Here is a 21,401-nt window from a genome sequence, read left to right as displayed (position 1 = left end):
TTTAGTCATTTAACAGCAGAGATCTTTAGTAGTGGTCAAAAAGGGAGAAACCCCAACTATTTTATTCTCTTGCAATACAGGAAAGAAAAAGCATAGAAGCACAAGGAGAAGTACTAGGTGCCAAGGCAGAGGTCATCAAGCTTCAGACGATCAAAATCCCCCATAAGATTAGGGAAATACCAGGGTGCATAAAATGTATTTGCTTTGTCGTTCTCACACAACTAAATCACACAAAACAGAGTGTGTGGTCATTTACATAAGAGAATCAGAGTGATATAGAACTTCATGTGACTTTAGAGTTATGAGTAAGGGCCCCAGAAAGCTGCAGAGAACATATCATGGGGATTTAATGCTTTCAGTTGAAAGAATTTCCTTCCAGGCTGAGAAACTCCAAGCAACATGACTGACTGTTCTTCGCTGTCCTTTCATTACTCACCATAGGTTCAGCTCCTGCTGAGTGTCCTGAACTCACACAGACTTCAGTGAGAACTGAAGCTACTCAGGATCCACATCCCTATGGATATTTGCTTCACGTGCAGGATCCTGAAAGGTGTGAAGCTCTTTTTGCAAGGCCACTGACTTCAGTAACACTTGAGCATGCTCAGCAGCAATACACTTTGCTCCTCAAAGTGCTATATGGTTCCAATTCAGGAAAGCACATTCGTCAGTCTTGTTCAGGACTACGCTTCAGGGCATATTTAACTTGAAGCATATGCTGCAGTGCTGTCCTGAAGAGAGATGCTTTCCTGGATCAGTGCCTGTGACACTTAACTATGTTCTTTTCCCCACCAATCACAAATGTAAAATATCAAAGTTAATCCTTCAATAATTTATTTCTTTATATTGGAGAATTGTTTTTTTTCAATTATACATTTACTTTTTCATAGTTAATGAGTAAATTATACTAAAAAAATTCCTAAAATATGTGCAAATTTCAAGGTGTATCATTTGAATAATATAAATATCTTAACAGTTTCACATTTATTGTAGAAGTTCACAAATACATACAGAAGAAGTTCAACAACACAATAGCAAAAAATTCCATTTGAAAAGTAGATCAGAGCAGCTGTTGTACATGCTGCTTCCTCCAAAATAATAGCAGCAATAAAAGCTGAAAAAACTGAGGGATGGGGTGGGATGAAAAGCAGAGGGAAACAAGAGCAGTTCTGGTACAGCAATCAGACAAGTTTGCTAGAGAAAGAAATGTAGCTTGAGAAGTGGAGGCCTGAATTCCAGGAGCGAAATCATGGCCCTACTGAAGTTCATGGCAATACTCCCTTTAATCTCCAACCTCAAACAGCAGCAACAAAAGCCAGGCCATACCATTCCTGCAAATGTAAATCCCAATCTCATTCTAAAACCAGGAGAGGTACAAACTTGCAATCATTAGACATGGACAGCAGCTACAGGAGCCACAAAAGTGGCCACTGTTGTGTACCATGGAGTTTACTTTTAAAACCTTCCTTACATTTTGGGTTTGGTTACAAAGTAATCTCTAACACAGGAAAGAGTAGATGGCAGAATTGGTCTCCCAGCTGCAGGGCATGGGCTGGATCTCACGAATGACTGTATGTCTATATTACGACCAGGATACCCTGCCGCTGTAGAAAACCAAGTGTTACAAAAATAAAATAAAGTCCTTCAGCTGAGCAAACAGATACCCTGGAAGGCATAAAAATATCTGAGCAGCAACTGCAGAGATAAGCAGGGCCCAATCCTGAGATCCTGAGTTGTGCCCTTAACTCTCAAAACAGGAGAGGAACGCCTCTTGTGCAGCGTTGGGAACTATCATTTTGCAGGATCAGGCCCTTGATGCCAGAAAAAACAGGGGTGGGGGAGCAATAAAATACGAAAAGAGCAGCTTGCACAGCCCTGACTGCTACTGTGCTTCCTCCTACACCAAAGCAGACAGGGTCAGGTTGGCATCAGCATTGAAACCTAGGGCTTCTCTCATACCTTGTGGCGGTATTTCCTTCCCTAGGGGATGGGGAGGGGAGTGTTCAGGCCTCCCTTCACGTAAATGCATTTGTAGCCAATGGTCATGGGCTTACTCGTTGGGTCCCTATTATTTTTGCATTTTGGAAAGGGAGGTACATTGGTTAAACATATTGACTGGGCAGGCAGCGAGTTGTCCTTCATTTCTGACTTCTTTCTGCCCAGGGCTCAGCAAACACAGAACCAACCAGAACACTCTACATGCAAGACAAAGCTCTTAGACGAAGGCAACCAAGCAAAAGCAAGTTTCTTAACTACATCCTCACCCCCAGCTTGCACCAGACTCCTCTGGTCGAGAATGGAGTCCTCTCAAGAAGGGCCAGCCTCACCTTGAGCAAAACACTGATGTAGGTCAATTGAAGCAGCTCTGCATATCACACATTGGTTGAGTGTCCCTGCACTCTGAATGGTCAGTTCTGACAAGGTGCAGGGGAAGTATTAGTGCAGAGGCAAAGTTACAAAGTCCTCTGTATTCAAATGCTTCACTCTGCCACAGTATGCACTCTAGGAATTTTGAAATCCTAGAGGAGAGGAGTTTGGAGTCAGCATTATAGCAGACCATTCCTGCAAGATTCCTCTGTGCAGAAAGCAGACTGACTTCTCATTGTTCCATCTACGCAGTGTTTGTATTAAGTGGATATTTATTCATACCCACGGCCATAAATATGTACAAAAGCAGATAGCTTATTTCCCCCCCAAAGCCATATGTCACACTGTCCAAATGGACCTTGCCATGGCTTGCCTCTTAAGTGTTTTGGACATAGCACCATTTCAGCGAGGTAGAAGCAGTTGTTGCTTCCTTGCGCTTTGCCAGCACTTCTCCACTAGCCATACATCTCTTTGAACTGGTAGCATTCATTGCAGTAGCCGCTGCACTTATTATTGCCATAATGATCACAGCCAGTGGCTCGGCAGCACTGTTTTGGAGGCTCTTCTGCAGCAGGGCCTCTAGAATTCCCAGACTGAACTCGCTGGCACTCCTGACACAGCTCATCGTTTCTGCAGGCTAAGCTGTTCCTACAAGAAGCCGTGGCACACTTTCGCTTTTGGCTCCCCGCTGTCGATACCTGTAAGTCTCGGTGTTGCCCAGTTCTCTGTAAAGGTTAAAAAAAAATTGTCAGTTGCAATGCTGACTGCATAAGTGGCTTTTAATTGCCTTGGATGCTGCTATGTTTTGATATTTAGCCACTTCAGGTTTGTTCAGTATACAGTGGCCACAAGAAGTGCTGCAGCACTATTTACAAGAGCTTTCCAACAATCAGATTTCCAAAGCACCAGTCTTTTCAATTTCTAGGTAGAGACTTCCTTCTTCTAAGAATACAGTAGAGCACAAAGGTCCATGCTTGTTATGGGCCAGGATTTATCAGACAATCTTAAAAGGCTTTCATTTATTACAAAAAGTTTCCTCCCTGAAAACTCTGCTTAACACTTCCACTCATCTTCTCTCCAAAGAAACTAAATAAAAGGTGGTGCTGGACATTATTAAAGCTGACTAACTTGCCTGATATGGTTTCACAGCTGTGAAGTGAGAGATCTCCCAAAGCACTCAGCACTGGCCCATCTGTTCCTAGTGAACTCGATGATAAAACTCCCATACACTTAAATCTGAGCAGAGTTAGGGCAACACTGAACATGGTTGAAAAATCTTCCCCCCTGCCTTGGAATCAATATGAAGCAAGGCTAACTCCTATATACAGTAAACTTGATGTGTTGTACTAGATTTTAGGAAACTGTGAAATGGTTTGGCTGTGTTGTTTCTTTTATTTTCATTTTTAAATGAAATCTCAAAAGGAGTAAATATGTTAGTCTCTAAGGTGCCACAAGTACTCCTTCTTTTTGCTGATTCAGAGTGGTAGCCGTGTTAGTCTGTAAGAAAAATCTGTAGCCACTGATGCTGTTCTTCTAAGATGCTCCAAGGCTTTTCATGCTAATGGGACAAAGGCTCTTGCAAGATATTTTGTGGTGTTCATCACCACAGTGTCTGCTGTAGATGTAACATGGGAAAAACTTACACACCTCCCTAGTGCTCAGTTCTGGAAGGCAGAGTAGTGACTTACTCAAAGCTTTCCTTTTCAGAAAGTGGAGGTGCAGTAACGTGGGGATTTTCTATTCTACAGTTGAAACTGTTCACTAAGATATTAGGGTGAAGGGTACAGGGTTCAGCACTGGGGGAAATTCACTTACTTCAGATTGTCCCACTAGCTGCTGTTCAGTCCTTATGGCTTCACGGAATCGCTGATTCTGTGCTTCAATAAAACATTTCTGACAATACCCTTCAAGCATACTGCTGCCCAGGGTGCCACATTCTTGCCCCAGGCAGGAAATGGTGTTGTGGAATGTGGCAGCAGAGCTCCCAGGCTGACCAGAAGCAGAAGAATTCCTTTGAGACCTTCTCTGATGAAGTAGTGAGGCACTGTCTACCATACAAAGCAAGAAGAGAGAGATTATTTCAATGAGCACAACACTTTTGATGACAAAAATGGCAACATGGAATTTTTTGGTCTCCAAAACAAGTCATCTAGCCTCAAGTACGTATGAGGCCACCCCAAATATTCAGAACAGATTCACCTTTTTTAAAGATATATAAATAATGGTGGCTACTAATCTTATTTTTAAATTTGAATTTGTTTCAACAACTTCTAAGTTTGCCTCCTTCTGTACTTTCAAGTTAGATCGGAGTTGCTAAAAAGGACCAGGAACATAAACCTGACCTTATTGAAGTCAAGGGAAATTTTGCTGTTGACTTCAATGGATCCAGGATTTCCTCCCAATATTCTCCCTCAATTTCAGTGGAATGTTAAATAGAAATGGTAGCGCAAAGGACCAGCAATGAATGGGTTACATTTCACTGGGTTTATTAAAAAGCCTACATATACAGATTGTGTATGCTGTATTCCACAACAACAGGGAAAAATTATATTGTGAATGACCTCGGAAAATAAGCTACAGCACACAACTGCTACCACATGATTTACCAGGGAGCTTCCATAACTTGAAGGTATGTGAAAAAAGTTTCAGACTGTAGTCCACTAGTGTCATAAATGAGCTATTCTGCAAGACAGATGCATTATTTCCCCTCCTACATTCACCTCTCAGGTACTACCCCTGAGAGTTCTTTGCTCATTTTAGGGAAGAGTAGTAACATGGGAAGGACTGTATCCTTTGATCTAGCTACAGAATATTGCCCATATGAGGGCCTGACTTCACATAAAATACAGCACTAATAAAAAAAAAAAAAAGGTTAAAAGAAGTACATTTTAATAATGTAACTTCCAAAATGTGACCATTACTAAAGTCACTGCTGATCTTCTAATATAACCACATTTCTTACAGAGATTCTCTTGCACAGGTAACTTCAATAGCTACATCAAGGATGAATGTGGCCCTTGCATTACTAATGAAACCTGACTTTAGGCAGTGACAATGAAGTGGTATTTGACTGATTCCTACAACTCTTATCACTCTGACATTAAAGCACTTTAATTACAGACAATTTGCACTAAAACACAATTGAAAAGTGGTTTGTGGGTGAGATTTTCACTAGCACTCAGGGCTGGCCTAGCTTTCCCCTTCCACAGTAGTCAATGGGAATTTTACCATAGACTTCAGTGGAAGCCAAACTGGGCCAATCCTGAGTGCTTTTGAAAATCCCACCCTTATCCTGTACCATGGTTTACACAAAAATAAGTGTGTCAAGGATATATTCTCATCACATTAATGCCTGCTCTACACCACTAGTTGGCCCATCCTTGATATTTCTGTTTTAGCAACATCCCCTCTGCCCCACAAAAACACCCTGTATCTTCAGAGACAATGACCTGAAGCTAAGGTGTTAGGGAACTAATATTAGCTTCACTTACCGTTGTTTTCCTTGTACTCAAAGAAGCATAGAGTGCAAAAGCCTTCATTCTGAGGAGTCCCAAAAAACATGCAGCCAGGTTTTCTGCACTGGTTACTTCCATTCCTTTCCTCCGAATTGTGAGGAGCTGGAAGCATTGCTGAAGAAGGCAGCTCCTCCAGCTCATTGCTGGGTGCTGCATGACAGGAATGCTGGAGGAAGCTCTGCGACAGCTGTGAAGGGTCAGAGTGAGATCTCTGATGGAATGTAGGCAGGAAGACAGGATTGACAACTGATGGTTCTGTAGTCCTTTTGAGACAAGAGCTGCAGATGCCATTAAAGGTCCTATTTGTGTCCTGAAGGCAGATTTTACATGTCACACTGTTTACATGTCGCAGGTTGTTCAAGTTGTTAGAGGGACTGAGCTGTCTGGAATTGTAGCAGCGTTCACAGAGTCCATTGTGTTGCACGTTTAATGTAAAAGGGCAGTCTGGAGTCCTGCATTTCATAGCGGTGGTTTCACTATACAGAAAAAGGCTTGGAGCTGTTGGAGGTGCAGAATGAGGCCCTGTCACTGGCTCTTCAGATGGCCCTCCTCCGGGCTCACAAAACTCAACCCTAGATGAGCCTGCTCCAGTCTTCCGGGACTTTTCAGATACTGTTTTGGCGCTTGGTCTCTTTGGTTTGTTTCCCTGTTGCCTCCGCTCAAAGCACTCATGACAATAGGGCTGGGTGTTCACAGACATAAAGAAGGGGCAATTGGGAGTTTCACATTTCACCTCTACAAGAGACAGCTGGGGTAAGGACAGTTCCAGTATATTCCCGGTGTAGGGCTCCCTTGTCATAAGCGTATTGTTCTTTTGCCATTTCTTGTACTCGTGCTGTACCAGTTGAAAATAATCTTCCACCAGATTTATCTCTTTGGGTAAGTTGCCTTCATCTAACCTGAAGGCCAAATAAGAAAAAACAATCAACATGTATATATCAGTGTCTGAAAGGGGCAAGGAGTGGGCATGGTATTGAATATGAGAAACACTGGATGAGGAAATGTAAATTTAAGGAGGTAAAGAGATAATTATTACATATCCATATTGCTGAATTAAAAATACATGATGGTAAACTATAGCTTAGAGTGACTCATTTTGAAAGTTAGGTGTCTAGTAAAGTTCAGTGGAGCCTTTCACCTCTAAACAAGCCGTTTGATACAGTCCTAGCTGGTAGTATTCTCAGAACGCTGGCCAAGGTGTAGTGTGCCTACAACTAATTTGTAATGGAGTAAATTGATGTTAAAAAATTCCAAAAACTCTTAGCTGCCGCTGAAGTCCAGCACTCAGCTCAGAGTAACCTGGGAGTTTTGTAGGTCCCACCAGCCCACTTTGTAAACAATTTCCATCTCTAAAGATGTTGGTATATATTTTATAACACCTACTCCCATTTTTGCTTTGATATCTAAAACTGGAAACCCTGCTTATGTGAAGTGAGCAGATGGCGGCTCAGAGAAGTTCCTATTTGTCTAATGTCCACATCACAAGCCCTCTCCCCCGACTGCAATGATGTTAGAGGCCACAACTGAGCAAATGTGGAGAAGTAATCCCTTCAGTACAGGGTTGAGACATGAGCCCAGGAAAACTGGGGAAGTGGTTTTACCACTGCCCATGCTGCACCTGGGCGGGGGAATTTTAATTTTCAAGGCTGTCAATCCAGAACCTTTCAGGAGCAGAAAGAGCTCTTCCTCCATAAGGGGACAGGAATGAAAAGAGTTGCAGGGAGTCTCTCCCTTATGCATCTGTTTAGGAACGAGGCAGAATGTTTCTCTTAGTGTGCCCTCAGAGCAAGGAGGAGGTTAGCACAGCCAAAAGCCCTCCACACCCAAAGGGGCATATACTAAGCATAAGAGGGTGGACATGGAGTCAGTTTCCTGCTCCTCCACACTACAACCCTGCAGTGTCCTGCCTGCAGCTGCACAGCACAAGCAGAATGCCGGAAGCCACGTGCACTTGGTCACAACAGCTCCACACTTTCCCTAATGCAATGAATGTGCTTTAAGGCACAATTTGCCCAAAAGTTGTTTAAATAAGAATGTGAGTGTTTAATTATTTCTGAGTTCTCATTTTCAGTCACACCCTTTTAGCTACCTGGCTGACAACAGGACTAATTTATTCAATACCTTCTGAAACTGAAGACTGGAAATTTCAGAATTTAAATTTGAGCCTGCTTCAAGCTAGAGTCTTACGCCACAAAAGGTACATTATTAATTGTGACATGATTTCATAATGGTGTATATAAATATGCATGTTGCTGAGAATGAATACATTATCCGATAAGACTTTTTATTTCTATCTTTTATCAACAACAACTAGAAAGCTGTAGGAAGAGAATACCACTCACTTTGCAGCATAAATTAAATGAGTTGTACCATGGTCCCAGCCTTGCACTGGAATCTCTATCACCGTCAGGTATTCTTTCAGTAGCTGCTCCTTTCCCATCTCCTCAGGGTCTGTCAGAAAGTGCACCTTCAAGTCTTCAAACCTGCCTCGTTCACTGCTGACCAGTGGGACAGCCCGAATTTCTGTGTTAACAAAACGGGTGAATTTTACCAAATGGGAGTAACCGTGAAATATGATAAGCAAAATATCATCCCCTCATTCTGTCTACTCTGAAATTCAGCAATAGTGCCTGTAAAGAGCATGCATGATTACATCTGTGTTCCCAAACAGTGCAGATGGAATGAAGATGCTCACTGGGGCATGCTGAGAACCATTTGGGGAATGAAGATGCTCACTGGGACATGCTGAAACCATTTGGGGAATGAAGATGCTCACTGGGACATGCTGAAAACCATTTGGGGAATGAAGAGCATGTCCCAGTGAGCATGAGAACCATTTGGGTTCAACATCCAAATACATTTTTTTTTTATACGCTTAGTCTGGAGAGGACAGTAGGTTTAGTTTCTTGAACCTTATTACAGGACAATTTCCCAGTATGGATCTAGAAATGTGTTGTCCCATCCAAAACAGGATACACAGATGTCACTAACCCCAACAACATGATATAGATGGGGCCCTAAAAAGTGCTTCCTCTGCTGCAGGGCACACAATTAAAGTCAGTGCGTTGCAATAAATTTCAATACTCTGCAGAAAAGGCAATGCTTTAGACTGAACCCATCTATAGATAGGCATCCACTAAATGGCGCTTTAGTAGCAATAGGCGCTTTGGCTCCATATGATGCAACCTTCGATTCCTTTGGAAGCCCTAGCACAGTGGTCCCCACCCCCTTTAATCTGTAATGTAATCTGTCCGTGCCCCTTCCTGGGAGTCGGGACTGGGGGCTGAGTCTGTGCCTGGAGCTGCTGCTGGGGCCGTGACCAAAGCCAGGAGCGGGAGCTGTGGCTGTGAGCAGGGCCAGGGCAGGAAGGCAGGAGCAGGAGATGAGCTTGGGAGCAGGGCCAGAGCTGGCCCAGCGCTGAGGCTGGGAACTGAAGCCAGGGCCTTGGCTGGGTGCAGGGCTGGAGCTGGAGCAGCAGCAGAGCTGGGGGCAGAGTAGTGCTCCCTCCCCGCCCCCCATATGTGCTGATCCAGGCCCCCTGTGTGCCCCCCAAAAGTGTTACTCTGTACCCGCCCCCCAGAGGCCATATCCCACAGTTTGGGGACCATTGCCCTAGCAGGTGTGTATATCTCATGTAAACTATTTACATTTTGAAGACTCTGTCGAACATTTAAATAGGAATAACTCATTTACATTTGTTATGTCCATTTTAAAGGTAACTCTTGATCAGATTATATTTTACATGTTTTACTGTCAATAAGGGGGGAGCAAACACACAAATACCAAAAATCCTACATACAGCCCAAGTAGGTAACATACCTGGCCCGCTGTCCTTCAGAGTGACCAGTGGTGTGAAATGCATTCTGTCATAGCCCAGGACAATAGGATATCTATAGCATTCTTCAGCTGGCCAGTGGAGAGGCAAGTAAATTCCACCAACGTTCAGAGGGGCAAAGCTTGAACCAGACTCCAAGCTTCTCAGCATTTTGTCTATTTAAGGAAAAAACATTGAATATTACTAAGCTCAAATTCCTTTCAACTGTGACAAGTGCAATATCTTATTTCTAGGGTTTTGAATACTGCAATAGAACATTTACAAAAGACATATTTTGCACTTAATGACACCGTTCTTAACATGAGGTCAAAGGCAACTGGCGTGGAGGACTCACCTGCAAGAACTATGATCGGCCTTCTGAGAATGTTAACAAGGACAAATATATGGATTTCTTCCAATGCATTGTACTGAAGCCCGTTTCGGGCCACTGATGTTTCTGGGGATGTCATACTGATGAGGTTCTCCCATTCCTCTTCCCAGTTCTGAGGCAAGAATTAAATATTCGTTAGCACCAGCTCACAGACATGTAGATCAAGAACTGGATGCAGCACAGCATGTCAAAACCTGTCCCCAAGATATTCATCTTTTTCCTTTTCTTCCAAAGAAGTAGTTACTCAAGCTCTCTTCATACAATCCTTTTTATTTTCTTAGGATTGTTTTCATAATTGTCTCTCAGCCTATAATCTCACCCAAGCAAACCTAACCAAGTAAACATGACCAAGCCTTTGCACTCCAGTTAGCTTGCCCCAGTGTCATAGCACTATAAATTCAAATTAATTTACCCTGGTGTTATAGTGGAGTCCTGTTTCTACAAACTCCTGTGATTTAACAGTCTCTAGTTGCCAACGAAGCTTAAAGTTGCGGGTATCCACTTTCTGCAGAGCAATGAATAGTGTTTTCCTCAGGACCAAGTCAACATCTTGAACACCCCACATGTACTGGGATACAGCATGCAGGAGGCAATTACCATCACCTATGGGAAAGTTACTGGTTAATTTAAAAAAAACAAACACAAAAACAAAAACACAATTCCTGAACAAGTAACAAAAGGAGCAACTGGCCCATAAAGCACAATGAACAAATTCCAAATTATATAGTTCAGACCTGATTCCGAATTCCTCTCAACAGCCTCCACTAGTGGAGTTCCTACGGTGGAGATCAGAATCCCTCTCTTTAGGAAAACCCTGAGGAGATGCCAAGAACTACCACCAATTCCTCCTCTCCACTGGATGCAGGGGGGCAGACTGTGGCAGGGAGGTATAAATCACACCTTTCCTGCTCCAATTTGGGTAAACTAGCCCATTATATTTGACACTGATGGGCAAAAGGAGGAAAAATTATAATAAAGCAACATGAGCTAAATTTTGGGGCTATTTGCAAATACCTCATACATAATTAAATTTGCCTTTACTGGGTTTATTTAACATGTTCTCTTAAACTTTGTAGTTTGATTTATCCTTTTAACAAATCATAAATGTAAACAGAGGGATTTCCTCTACTCCACAAGCACTGTTTACATTTTTTTAAGATGCAACATAGGAGACAGGGATTGAAAATACACTGGTCCAGATTTGGAGACAAAGCCAAAAATGTAATACTGCACAGCCGGGGGTCCAGTCTAGGGCTCAGCTCTAACGGATGACACTGCACTGCATTTTGCTTTGTTATGTATGACAGAAGAGTCCTGTCAAGAGGAAAAGCAAAAAGTAGTAAGTGACCTACATGAAACAATCTCTGCTGCTTTTTTAGGGCACCTCTCACTCTAATACTGAAGTGTATTGTTCAATGTCAGGTTGGTGAAAAATGTCAGATGGTTTCTTTTTGAAAGACAGACTAAAAATGAAGACCAAAATATTATTTTATTTATCTATCATTTACACATAGCCCCTTCCATTTAAGAATCTCAAAATACCTTACAAACATTATTGACTGAAGCCTCATAACTCCACAGAGAGGCAGGAAAGTATTTTTCAGAAGGAGAGGCTAAGGCTCTGGGTCAGGAGTGGGAAAACTACAGCCCACGGGACACATCCAGCCCCTTAGACCTTTTAATCCGGTCTCCCGGGAGCAGGGTGGGGAGCTTGCCCTACTCTGCCTGTCAGACGCTCCCACGTGTTCAGGTGGGACCTGCATGAGGGCACACGTTATTGCGGCTGCACAACCCAAATGCACCATCAGAGCCTGGAACATGCAAGCCCACGTGCCTGCTACTTGTTAGCTTAGGTGACTCTGCTGTTTAGTAGTGTTAATTTTTCATTGTTGAAGATAAAACAAAGAGTAGTTAGCCACGGAGTGCCAGCTGCATTGTTCACATTAATTAAAGAGGGCATGGAAAGGAGGTAAGTTTGGTTTAATTATTGTAATACTTCCTTGTGATGGTATATTTTTAAGTGTAAGTACGGTTTAATCTTTATAAAACAAAGTTTATTTGAATATCTCTGAATTGTTAACTTCTTGAGCATTCATGGCCCACCACACAATTTCCAAACCCAGATATGGCCCTCAGGTCAAAATGTTTGCCCATCCCTGCTCTGGGCAGTTAAGTGACTTGCCCAAGGTAAACACAAGACAGTATGGTAAGAGCTGGGAATAAAACCCATTTTAACCCCTCTCCCAATCCTGGGCTTTTAACCACATGCCCCTTCTTCCTCCCCAAGGGTATCCGGAAAGGAAGACACAAAGAAACTATTCTTGGACACCACTTGGAGTCAAGCCTGGGATTTACCGTTCACTACAAAGGCACTTATGAATCAGAGGGGTAGCCGTGTTAGTCTCAATCTGTAAAAGCAGCAAAGAGTCCTGTGGCATGTTATAGACTAACGGACGTACTGGAGCATGAGCTTTCATGGCTGAATACCCACTTCGTCAGACGTATGAGGTATTTAAGACATCTAAGGACACGAAGACCCATTAATCTCCTTGCAAGATTGTAGTACAAGGAAATTAAAGCACCAAGAATTTGTACTTGTTGGTATCTTCAGGTTTAAAAAAAAAAATTACCACAAGAAATTATTTCAGATTATTTTCCAGCGTATCAGTTTGTTACATACATTAGGAGCTTTAAACCCCTTCTCATTCTCATGACTGCTGTTCTCCAAAGGCCTAATCAAATCAAAGCCATGCACAATGCCTGCACAAGATCTTGAGCGCTCTATGAATCCTTTGTAAACTTGTAATTAGTTACAGACTTGCTGCATAAATTTCAGACCTTCTGAATAGGGTGAAATTCATTTTCTGATTTCCTAACCTTCTCTTGCAAAATCTCCCTTAAAATGAGACCACACATTATGGGCTCAATCAGGGGAAAATACACAATATTAACTGAAAAAACAGTCTTCTGCCTGAACTAGAAGAAATTTTATATAAAAGTAAGAGAATTAATACATCCTGTTAAAATTTTCCCTTTGCAAAATTGAGAGCAAAGATAAGATTTTTTTTTTTTTTTTTTTTATTTTAGCACTTACTTTCAGTTCTTTATTGAGAACCACCAGTATAAAATTCCCTATGCAACACTTGGAATTCCCCAGGGTTAAGTTATTTGACTAGCAATTGAGCAACAACTATTGTACTTCTTGTTCTGATGTATTCACATTTGAACTATGAAGTACATACTGGACTTTCCAAGTGGGTGTGGTTAGGGTGAGCTGGAATGACTGCCTAATCATTATACAAGTGAAATCTCTACAGCCAATAGACACTGGAATTTTTTTTTTAAAATACTGTTTCAATTTTTATACCTCCTACTCCCTTCCTCATTTACTCCATTCTCATATCCTCAGAGCATACATGGTGAATCACCCAGATATATACTCTTTTGTACATATTAGGTAAAGTTAACATTACCAAAATCCTAGATGAAGCATTTGTTTCCTTGGCTTTCAAAAAACTGAAGCTGTAAGGAGTTCTAAATAGTAAATCCGTCTTTGACTAAAAGAACTGTCAAATTCACTCTGTACACATCTAAAGGTTCAGTAAATGAACTCCCTTAAAAAAGTTTTTTTTATGCTATGTGAAAAACTTGTTCCATTTATTAAGACTTAACATTGTTTCCAGGGAAATTTGGGGCTTGCAGGAACCCCTTCTCCTACTTTGAAGCATCCTTCCCTCCAACCCACACTGTTTATCTTCTTTGTCCTGAACAGGCCTTGTGTTGTGGTGATTTTGCATAAACCACAGAAGGTAATGAGATGCATTTCTTCTTCCCCAATCCCTTGCAGTACCAACAATCCCTACTGACCTGAGAGCAGTGGACTGAACTCAATAAAATTTTAAAAAGGGGCAGTTTTAACATCCCAGAAACGCCTCTAGTACACATATGTACAGGTGGTATATAAGTCACATCCTGAAACCATTGCATTATTTCCATTTCAGATAATGTCCTCCACTCCTGATCTAAGCCAGTTAAATGTATTCAGTGGGTGCTGTGCAGCTCCCTGTTATTTTAATAGCAGAATTGGGCCTAAAATGTTTCTATTCATTTCAGGGAGCAATCCACTAGATTATACATTTTTCTTAGTAAATCTGTTTGACTGAAATATATTGTGGGTGAGGTAATATCTTTTATTGGACCCCCTTGCCTCTCTGATATTCTGGAACCAGCATGACCACAATTATACTGCATGAAATAGAGTGTGTGATACAACCCTAGTGACAAGATTACTTATTTAATGTTTGCAAAATGCTGCAACAAGTGCTAAATGTGGCCTCAGTCCTGCGATGAGCTCCATGTGTGCTGACCTCACGCAGAGGCTCACGGAAGTCAGTGGAATGCTGTGCAAGTAAGTGGACGATCTATGTGGGGTTCATTGCGGCATTAGGGCTTCTGTTACAGACTTATAGACCTTATTGTTTTCTTAGTCGTTGGGTTAGTTACGACTAGATGATGCTTCTATGCTCATGATTAAATTTGTATCAGTCTTTATAAAATTTAATCATATGTAGGAAGAACAGCAGTAATAGGACACTAGATTTTGAGAAAGAAATATGAACTAGGAGGGCTGGGTAGTGTGCATATATGTCCACATGAAAAGAAATGATTGAGGAACATGCAATGTTTCACAGTTCACACTCTCATATTTCATTAGAATTTACCGCTAATTAATTTAAATACAAGTCTCTTGCTCACAAAATCTTTTGACTCTAGCCCCATGATCTATATTTGCCTTGTTTTCTTTAGAGATATTATAAGACACATTTATGAAACACCTCTCCCAAGTCATTCCCAAGGCCGTGAAATAATATATTAAAAGCAGCACCATGTGCTACTTTTGTTTAACTCTCATTTAAAAATCAAAGGGAATTATGTACCTGTCATTAATGAAAATAGGAACTATGCACAAAAAGTGGGGAAAAAAGAAAGCCCTCTTATCCCATAATGCAATTCAACATTAGCTAGCTTAATCAGAGGCTGACTCCACAGCCAGAGAGCTAAAGGCTGGAAATCTAAGACACTCCAACTGATACAGTACTTAGAGAGTTATACCAAAAAATTGTTAGCAACTGAGTTCAGCCTGCAAACTACAATGAGGAGGGGTTATAATACTATACTAACTATTACAGAATCAGGTTCTTAGAAGGCACCATGGAAAATGACAGCATTGTAAGAGTTTAGGTCCTCATTGATAAAGACATATCACTCTACCATACCAAAGATTTATGATACGATTAAACATCCATGAGACTTTCAACCTGTTGATATATCAGCGATGAACACTGTATCCTTAGAGATTAAGAATTCGTTTGGCATATTGTGTTAATAGGATTTTAATTTGTGTTGCTAAAATAAAAACAGACATGTTTATTTTAATAAAGCAACTATGTTTTTATCTTAGCAATGCAAACTACAAGCCTATTAACACAACATGCTACATCCTTATGACCCTGTCTTAATACTAGTGGAGTGACACACACAACTTACCATTAGTCTTTAACGGCACAAGTTTCCTAACTTCCCTGCACCAGTTCAGCTTCCTCTGATGTTCCAGTGAGCTCTGGGTGGATCGGTCAATTAAAGCTTTCTGAAGGATTTCCCGAAACTGAGGACAAAACTGGCACATTCTAAACATTTCTACTGTGTATCTGTACATTGTTTTAAAGTGATGAATTATTCCATTGGTGGGTATGACAAGGTCTTCAGGAATTCTCTCCCTAATCTTCACGGCTTTCAGCATATTGCTCAGATACAAAGCTTGGGGAAGAACTTGTTGGCCAGCCATTTTCTGAGAAGAAACCTGAAGGAAAAAAGAAAAAAGAAAAAGACAATTCTTTTAGTCTCACTTAATGTACATCACAGGACTCTTGCTAGTACCGAGATTTAGACTGCAAATTCTTTAGAAAGAGATCTGTTTGCAACTTTGTCTGTAAACCACACAGTCCACGGTGAGCACTATATAGTTAATAAGAAACCTATACCTAAGAATCTCTTAGCATTACTCGGCTATAGATCCTCAACTACTAAATCAGTCTCTTTACTCAGTCTTCTCTTTAATAAAAAGAGAGAATATATTCATAATGAAATTACAGCACTTTTAAAAAGGAGAAGTTTAAATGGAAGCGGGGTGAAGAGGAGGGGAGATCAAGAGGTGGGGAAATTACAACAAGAGCTTTGTTTAAATCAACAATGGAGCAGGGTAAGCTCTAGTGAACCTGTTGAACTTTTAGTTTTCAACTTGACCACATGCCAGAGAAAACGGATTCTGACCACTTCAGATTTATACATGAGTAGCAGAGCATGCATAAAGCAACGTGATGCACAGTGCAATATTCAAAAGCGCTCAGACATCTAGAATAGTTACATGCAATGTTAATACCCAGCCCAGGCTTATAACTTCATATGATGTTTAAAACTAACCAAGTAGCAAATGAAACATTTCTAACAAGGCAGGCACCTGGTATTGAATGAGACACCTACATAAGAGGAACATTCCTTAGGTTATGTTAATACTAGAATTATTGCAGAGGCACATGCATTTGTGCGTGGGGGTGAGGAGGTACGGAATTAGAGGCCCATTATTACTCAAATGGTAAATCAACAGAGCTGAAGAAGCATTTCCACTTTGCTCAAAAAACCCCAATATTTTTCCGTTGTGGGGCAAGTAATGCTCACCGCCATTTGCCCCTTTCCTTCTTATCACATTGGATAAGGCGAGGAGAACGTAAACTCATAGATATGAATGGCATTCCATTGAGGACCAGACATCTCACGCTTGTTCTAGGCAAATCAGGTCTTTTCACAGTGTCAGGCTAGAGCCAAGTGTGAACACAGAGTGCATCCACATGCATGTACTTTCATTGGTTCTCTCAGTGCTCACCCTCATTCAACGTTTTAGAATTAACTTTCTAGGAAAGCAAATGCATATAAACCTTAAATGTTCTAGCACTTGAGAAATCAGCAAGTCTTTTCTCATCAAATGTCTTAAAAGAATATGACACCTATATTATGATTTCTAATTTTGGGTGAAACAAAGAGCGCCCAATGGCAAATGAAAAGCCAACTTCACATCTGTCAGGAAATTCTCTCTAGTGATAAGAGCCTGGAGGGGCATAGAGCAAGCAGGTGGAAAGGTATTACAATCTCACAGATACACCAGGAAGGGAATTCCCTATCTGCAGAGGCAAAGACATCCTGCATGGAAGACTGCTCCTCCACATAGCTATATTGGCCTCCCTCTACATCTTCCTGGCTCTGGTAGCTGCCATTGTGATAGTTCCCCTGCAGCTGGTCAATAGCTACAAAGGGAACTGACTAGCAGTTATTATTGCCCCAAACTGCTCTGCTCAGAGCTGCTTTGTACATCCCCTACCAAGAATCTGTGACAGAAGACCTCAGTAGGCACGCTTAGAAGAGTTTCTATGGAGTCCTGGATGGAAGTGATGGGGTGTCTGATGCTGAAGAAGCTGTATACCCCATTTCTGCTCAACCCGGGGGAGTTCTGTCCACACAGGATCTCCTTTGCTCATACAAATGGAGGTGGGACATTTGGCCATTTGTCAAGGCCATTATGGCTTGGAACATGTAAAGAAGGCACCTTTTATAAGCAAAGACTGCGTATTAAAAACATACACACGACTGGATGTTTTTATAAGATATATATATCACTACCGCGATATAATGCCACCTGATATAACACGAATTTGGATATAACACGGTAAAGCAATGCTCCGGGGGGGGGGGGAGGGGCGGGCCTGCGCACTCGGGTGGCTCAAAGCAAGTTCAGTATAACACAGTTTTACCTATAACGCGGTAAGATTTTTTGGCTCCCGAGGACAGCGTTATATCGAGGTAGAAGTGTATGTTAACTAACTCTTTTCCTATCTTGTCCATTTCCCCCAGTCCTGAGCATCAGTAGAATTGCACCTATTTTCCACATCATACTAATTTTTAAAGTTAAAAATGGAATGAGAGAGACAATAAAAAAAACATAAAAATGTCATCAATTATATACTATAATCCCAGCTGTACTTTTCTTTACCCTCTTCAGCAGTTTCCAATCCCTGATCCATCAAACTCTTAGTATGCAAGAGACTCATTGATTCAATAGAATTTTTTGCATGAATAAGGACTCATCATCTAATTATGTGTTGCACGCTTGGGTCCTAGAAATGGATCTTTCCAATATTAAGAAACAATGGAACACCCAATTTGTTTAAAGAAGGCATATTAAATCTATGGGTTATTCAGAACTAGATTCCCATCTCCCCTTTATTCTAAGTGCATTCTCCTGCCCCACACTACATGTGAAAACTATCTGTGCCATTTATGATTATTAGTTGTCAATTTAAAGAGAATGATTCTTTAAAAAAAAAAAAAAAAAAAAAAAAAGATAGTGCTTAAAATAGTACAATTTAAAAAACAAAAACAAACAAAAAAAAGGCAGTTTATACCCAGATACGATAAAGAAACCAAAGCACAGAAAATTGTTGGTGTTAAAAAAAATAAAAAAAATCTGATCTAAGTCCTTTGTAAGAACTCCGTGAAATGGAGCAACCAAAATTATTTTAAAATCAGCTGTTGTATTCAATAATACTTTTCATATTTATGTAACTGTATACAGAGCATTGGATGGGACTCAGGAGATTTACACTGTATCCCTGTCTCTACCCTTGGCCTGATGAGTGACCTTGGGCCAGTCACATAACTGCTCTGTGCCTCAATTTTTCCATACGTAAAATGGGGATAGGATAATGCTACCAACCAAAGTATTTTGAGATCTACTGATGAAATGTGGTATAAAACAACTGGGTATTATTAGGGTAATCTTGCCTGATACTTAGTACCCCCAAATTTCACTGACTTCAGTGGGGCAGGGATGGTCTTTGTGTGGGCCTTATAGTGCATGGTACATTGTCAACGTTTAACAAATAATAATTTTAAAAGAATGGAAGGTGAGGGTATTTTACATCTCACACAAGGCAATCAACATCTAGCTGGATCTGGCTTGTTGGTGCACTATGATGGTCTGATTGTGAAAGAAACAAATGGGTGGTTGTGTAATTCACCTAGCAGATTGAGGGGACATTGTTTCAAGGTGAAAAGTTGATTGTCAGGTATGAGCAGGATTTGTAAACCTAACAGAAATATAATAGCAGAGAAACCAGAATCAGGCCTCCCTAGGCCACTGGGGGGCAGGATGTGGGACACCACGTCCAAAAAAAATGGGCTGGCCAACAACTTCAATAGAAGCCTTTTACGTAATAAGTGTATAAACCAAAAAACGTAACACCTCTGAATGCTAACTACTGTAACACTGGATAAAAACTAATAAAAAAAAATCAAAGTAATAACCAAAATTGTCACTGCTGATCTATATCAACTGTATTTAATCTTCATAAAGTATCATAGTACGCTTTACAGCAAGTGGTGGAATAAGGAACATACACTTTAGAGAACTGGGTACAAGTAAACAACCAACTGTGCTCTCCTTTCCATGCAAAATTCTTATTAATTTATATGGTGTTGTTTTCCTGTCTTGCCACAGTTTCCTACTTAGCTCATGAGCATGATAGGAAGTTTGATTTACTGATATTTATAAAGTACAGTACAAATTAACAAGTATTTAGCAACTTCCATTCTAGGGGCTCACATGGAATGTGCTATGTAAGTGAGTAGTATTATGTATGAATGCACTCTGTAAATAAGGCCAGATTCTTATTTTAAAAAGAAACCTGGAACTACTAAGTAATAACAAGGAGGTACTTTTTTTTTTGTTATCACAAATAGAAGGTTTATGCATATGTTTACATACATTATACTTCAGCTGTAGGTTTTAATAGAACAGACTCTGGCTTTGAGTCTACAATACAGCTCTGTACCCCCTACTGGGCAATTTGACATGTGTACATGCAGGTTGTTTTTCTTCAAAATTTATCACTGCTGCAACCTAGCAATGGTGGGAACATCAGTGTAGACAACCCATTGGTGTTTTACCCACTGTGTTGTTGAACTCTACCCAGTACAGGTCCAAATGACAGTGGCAACTTGTCTAGACTAACACTCCACCGGTGGAACTGCACTAGTGGTGTTATAATGGTGGGAAATTGGAACAAAACTGCTAGTGTAGACAAGACGATAATAGCCAATCCAATCCTCCTAATCCATCGTTAGTATTCCATAACCCACCAAATAGTTATACACGTTTTTTAAACAATCAGAACAACAGGTCTTTCATAACTACCTACAGGAGCTGTCATCAATAATTATGTAATTTACAACACCACAGCTGTGTGTCAGTTCATAACAACATGTATACCTGCCCCTTCTTCTGTCCGTTCTCCAAATCCCCTGTCCTCCTCGTATTTACGTTCTAGAACGGCCAGCGAAGTTTTTAAAGTTAAGAACACACCAAACTTCCCGAGATGGGGGTCCGGGAGGGAGGGGGGACATTAAAACACAGCTCTATTAGATCTGCTACATCCTGCTGCCTCCGCGCGAGTCTTCCCTTCAAAGTATTTGCTCGTGTTACCAACCGGCCCTCTGAACTGCACCCTCATCTACAGAAACAAGCCCGAAATCCGCGCCACGGCCAGGGCATGCACGGGGGCTACCCCCAAAGCCCCTCGGTCCTCCGGAGCAGCCATCACGGAGCCGGCAAGCAAAACCATTGCAAAGAGCAGCACAGAGCCTGGTACCTTTCTGCAGAAGGGCTCCTCCAAAAGCGCAGCGCGGCGGCTAAAATCCTTCTCAAATCCAGTGCACCAAGGTTAGGACAGAGCCAAGCTTGGGAGCCATGAATGTCCGACCAGACGGGGTTGCAAGAGAATCAGGCTCCTTAGCAGCGCCTGGCTGGGCTTCCCTCAGCCGCCCCCTCCCTGTTGCTGCTGCTCTTGCTGCTGCGCTGGCTATAAACTGTAAAGACTCTTGTTTTTTCCTTTCTATTTTACTAAGCAGAAAAAAAAGCCCCAGCAGAGCGGGGATTTCCAACCCCAGCGCCAGGGACTTTCCGACATGTGACACGCCGCCGAACAGCTGCCCTGCCGCAGAGCCGGCCCCTAGATGGCGCTGCGCGAGCAGTCTGGCCCCTCGCACCGCACCGCGGCGACAGATCCCAGGGGCCCGCCCGCTTCGCAGCCACCGCCCCGCCCCCCAGGTACGTCTGAGCCGGAGAAATTCCTCGCTGCTCGCAGCGGGGCTTGCCCCGGGTGAGTCACCGCAACGCGGGGCATTTCGGCGCCGGGGCTGTAAGTTTTGG

The 21,401-nt window shown here is 41.7% G+C and overlaps 1 protein-coding gene across 1 annotated transcript; it reads right to left on the bottom strand.

The window, feature by feature from the left end:
- Positions 1-814: 814 nt before the first annotated feature.
- TNFAIP3 (TNF alpha induced protein 3) lies at positions 815-21,184 on the bottom strand. The gene is made up of 9 exons (XM_032769999.2): positions 20,842-21,184; positions 15,632-15,944; positions 10,497-10,687; positions 10,049-10,196; positions 9,699-9,869; positions 8,222-8,402; positions 5,856-6,778; positions 4,180-4,412; positions 815-3,089 (listed from the first exon to the last, which is right to left on the bottom strand). The coding sequence occupies exons 2-9, from the start codon at positions 15,927-15,929 to the stop codon at positions 2,820-2,822; spliced, it is 2,415 nt and encodes an 804-aa protein (XP_032625890.1). The 5' UTR covers positions 15,930-15,944; positions 20,842-21,184; the 3' UTR covers positions 815-2,819.
- Between the last annotated feature and the right edge of the window lie 217 nt (positions 21,185-21,401).

Source organism: Chelonoidis abingdonii, chromosome 3 (genome assembly GCF_003597395.2).
Source record: "Chelonoidis abingdonii isolate Lonesome George chromosome 3, CheloAbing_2.0, whole genome shotgun sequence".
In the NCBI taxonomy this organism is placed as follows: Eukaryota; Metazoa; Chordata; order Testudines; family Testudinidae; genus Chelonoidis; species Chelonoidis abingdonii.
Note: the sequence above shows the minus strand (reverse complement) of the source record. Positions and strands in the feature narration are given on the sequence as shown.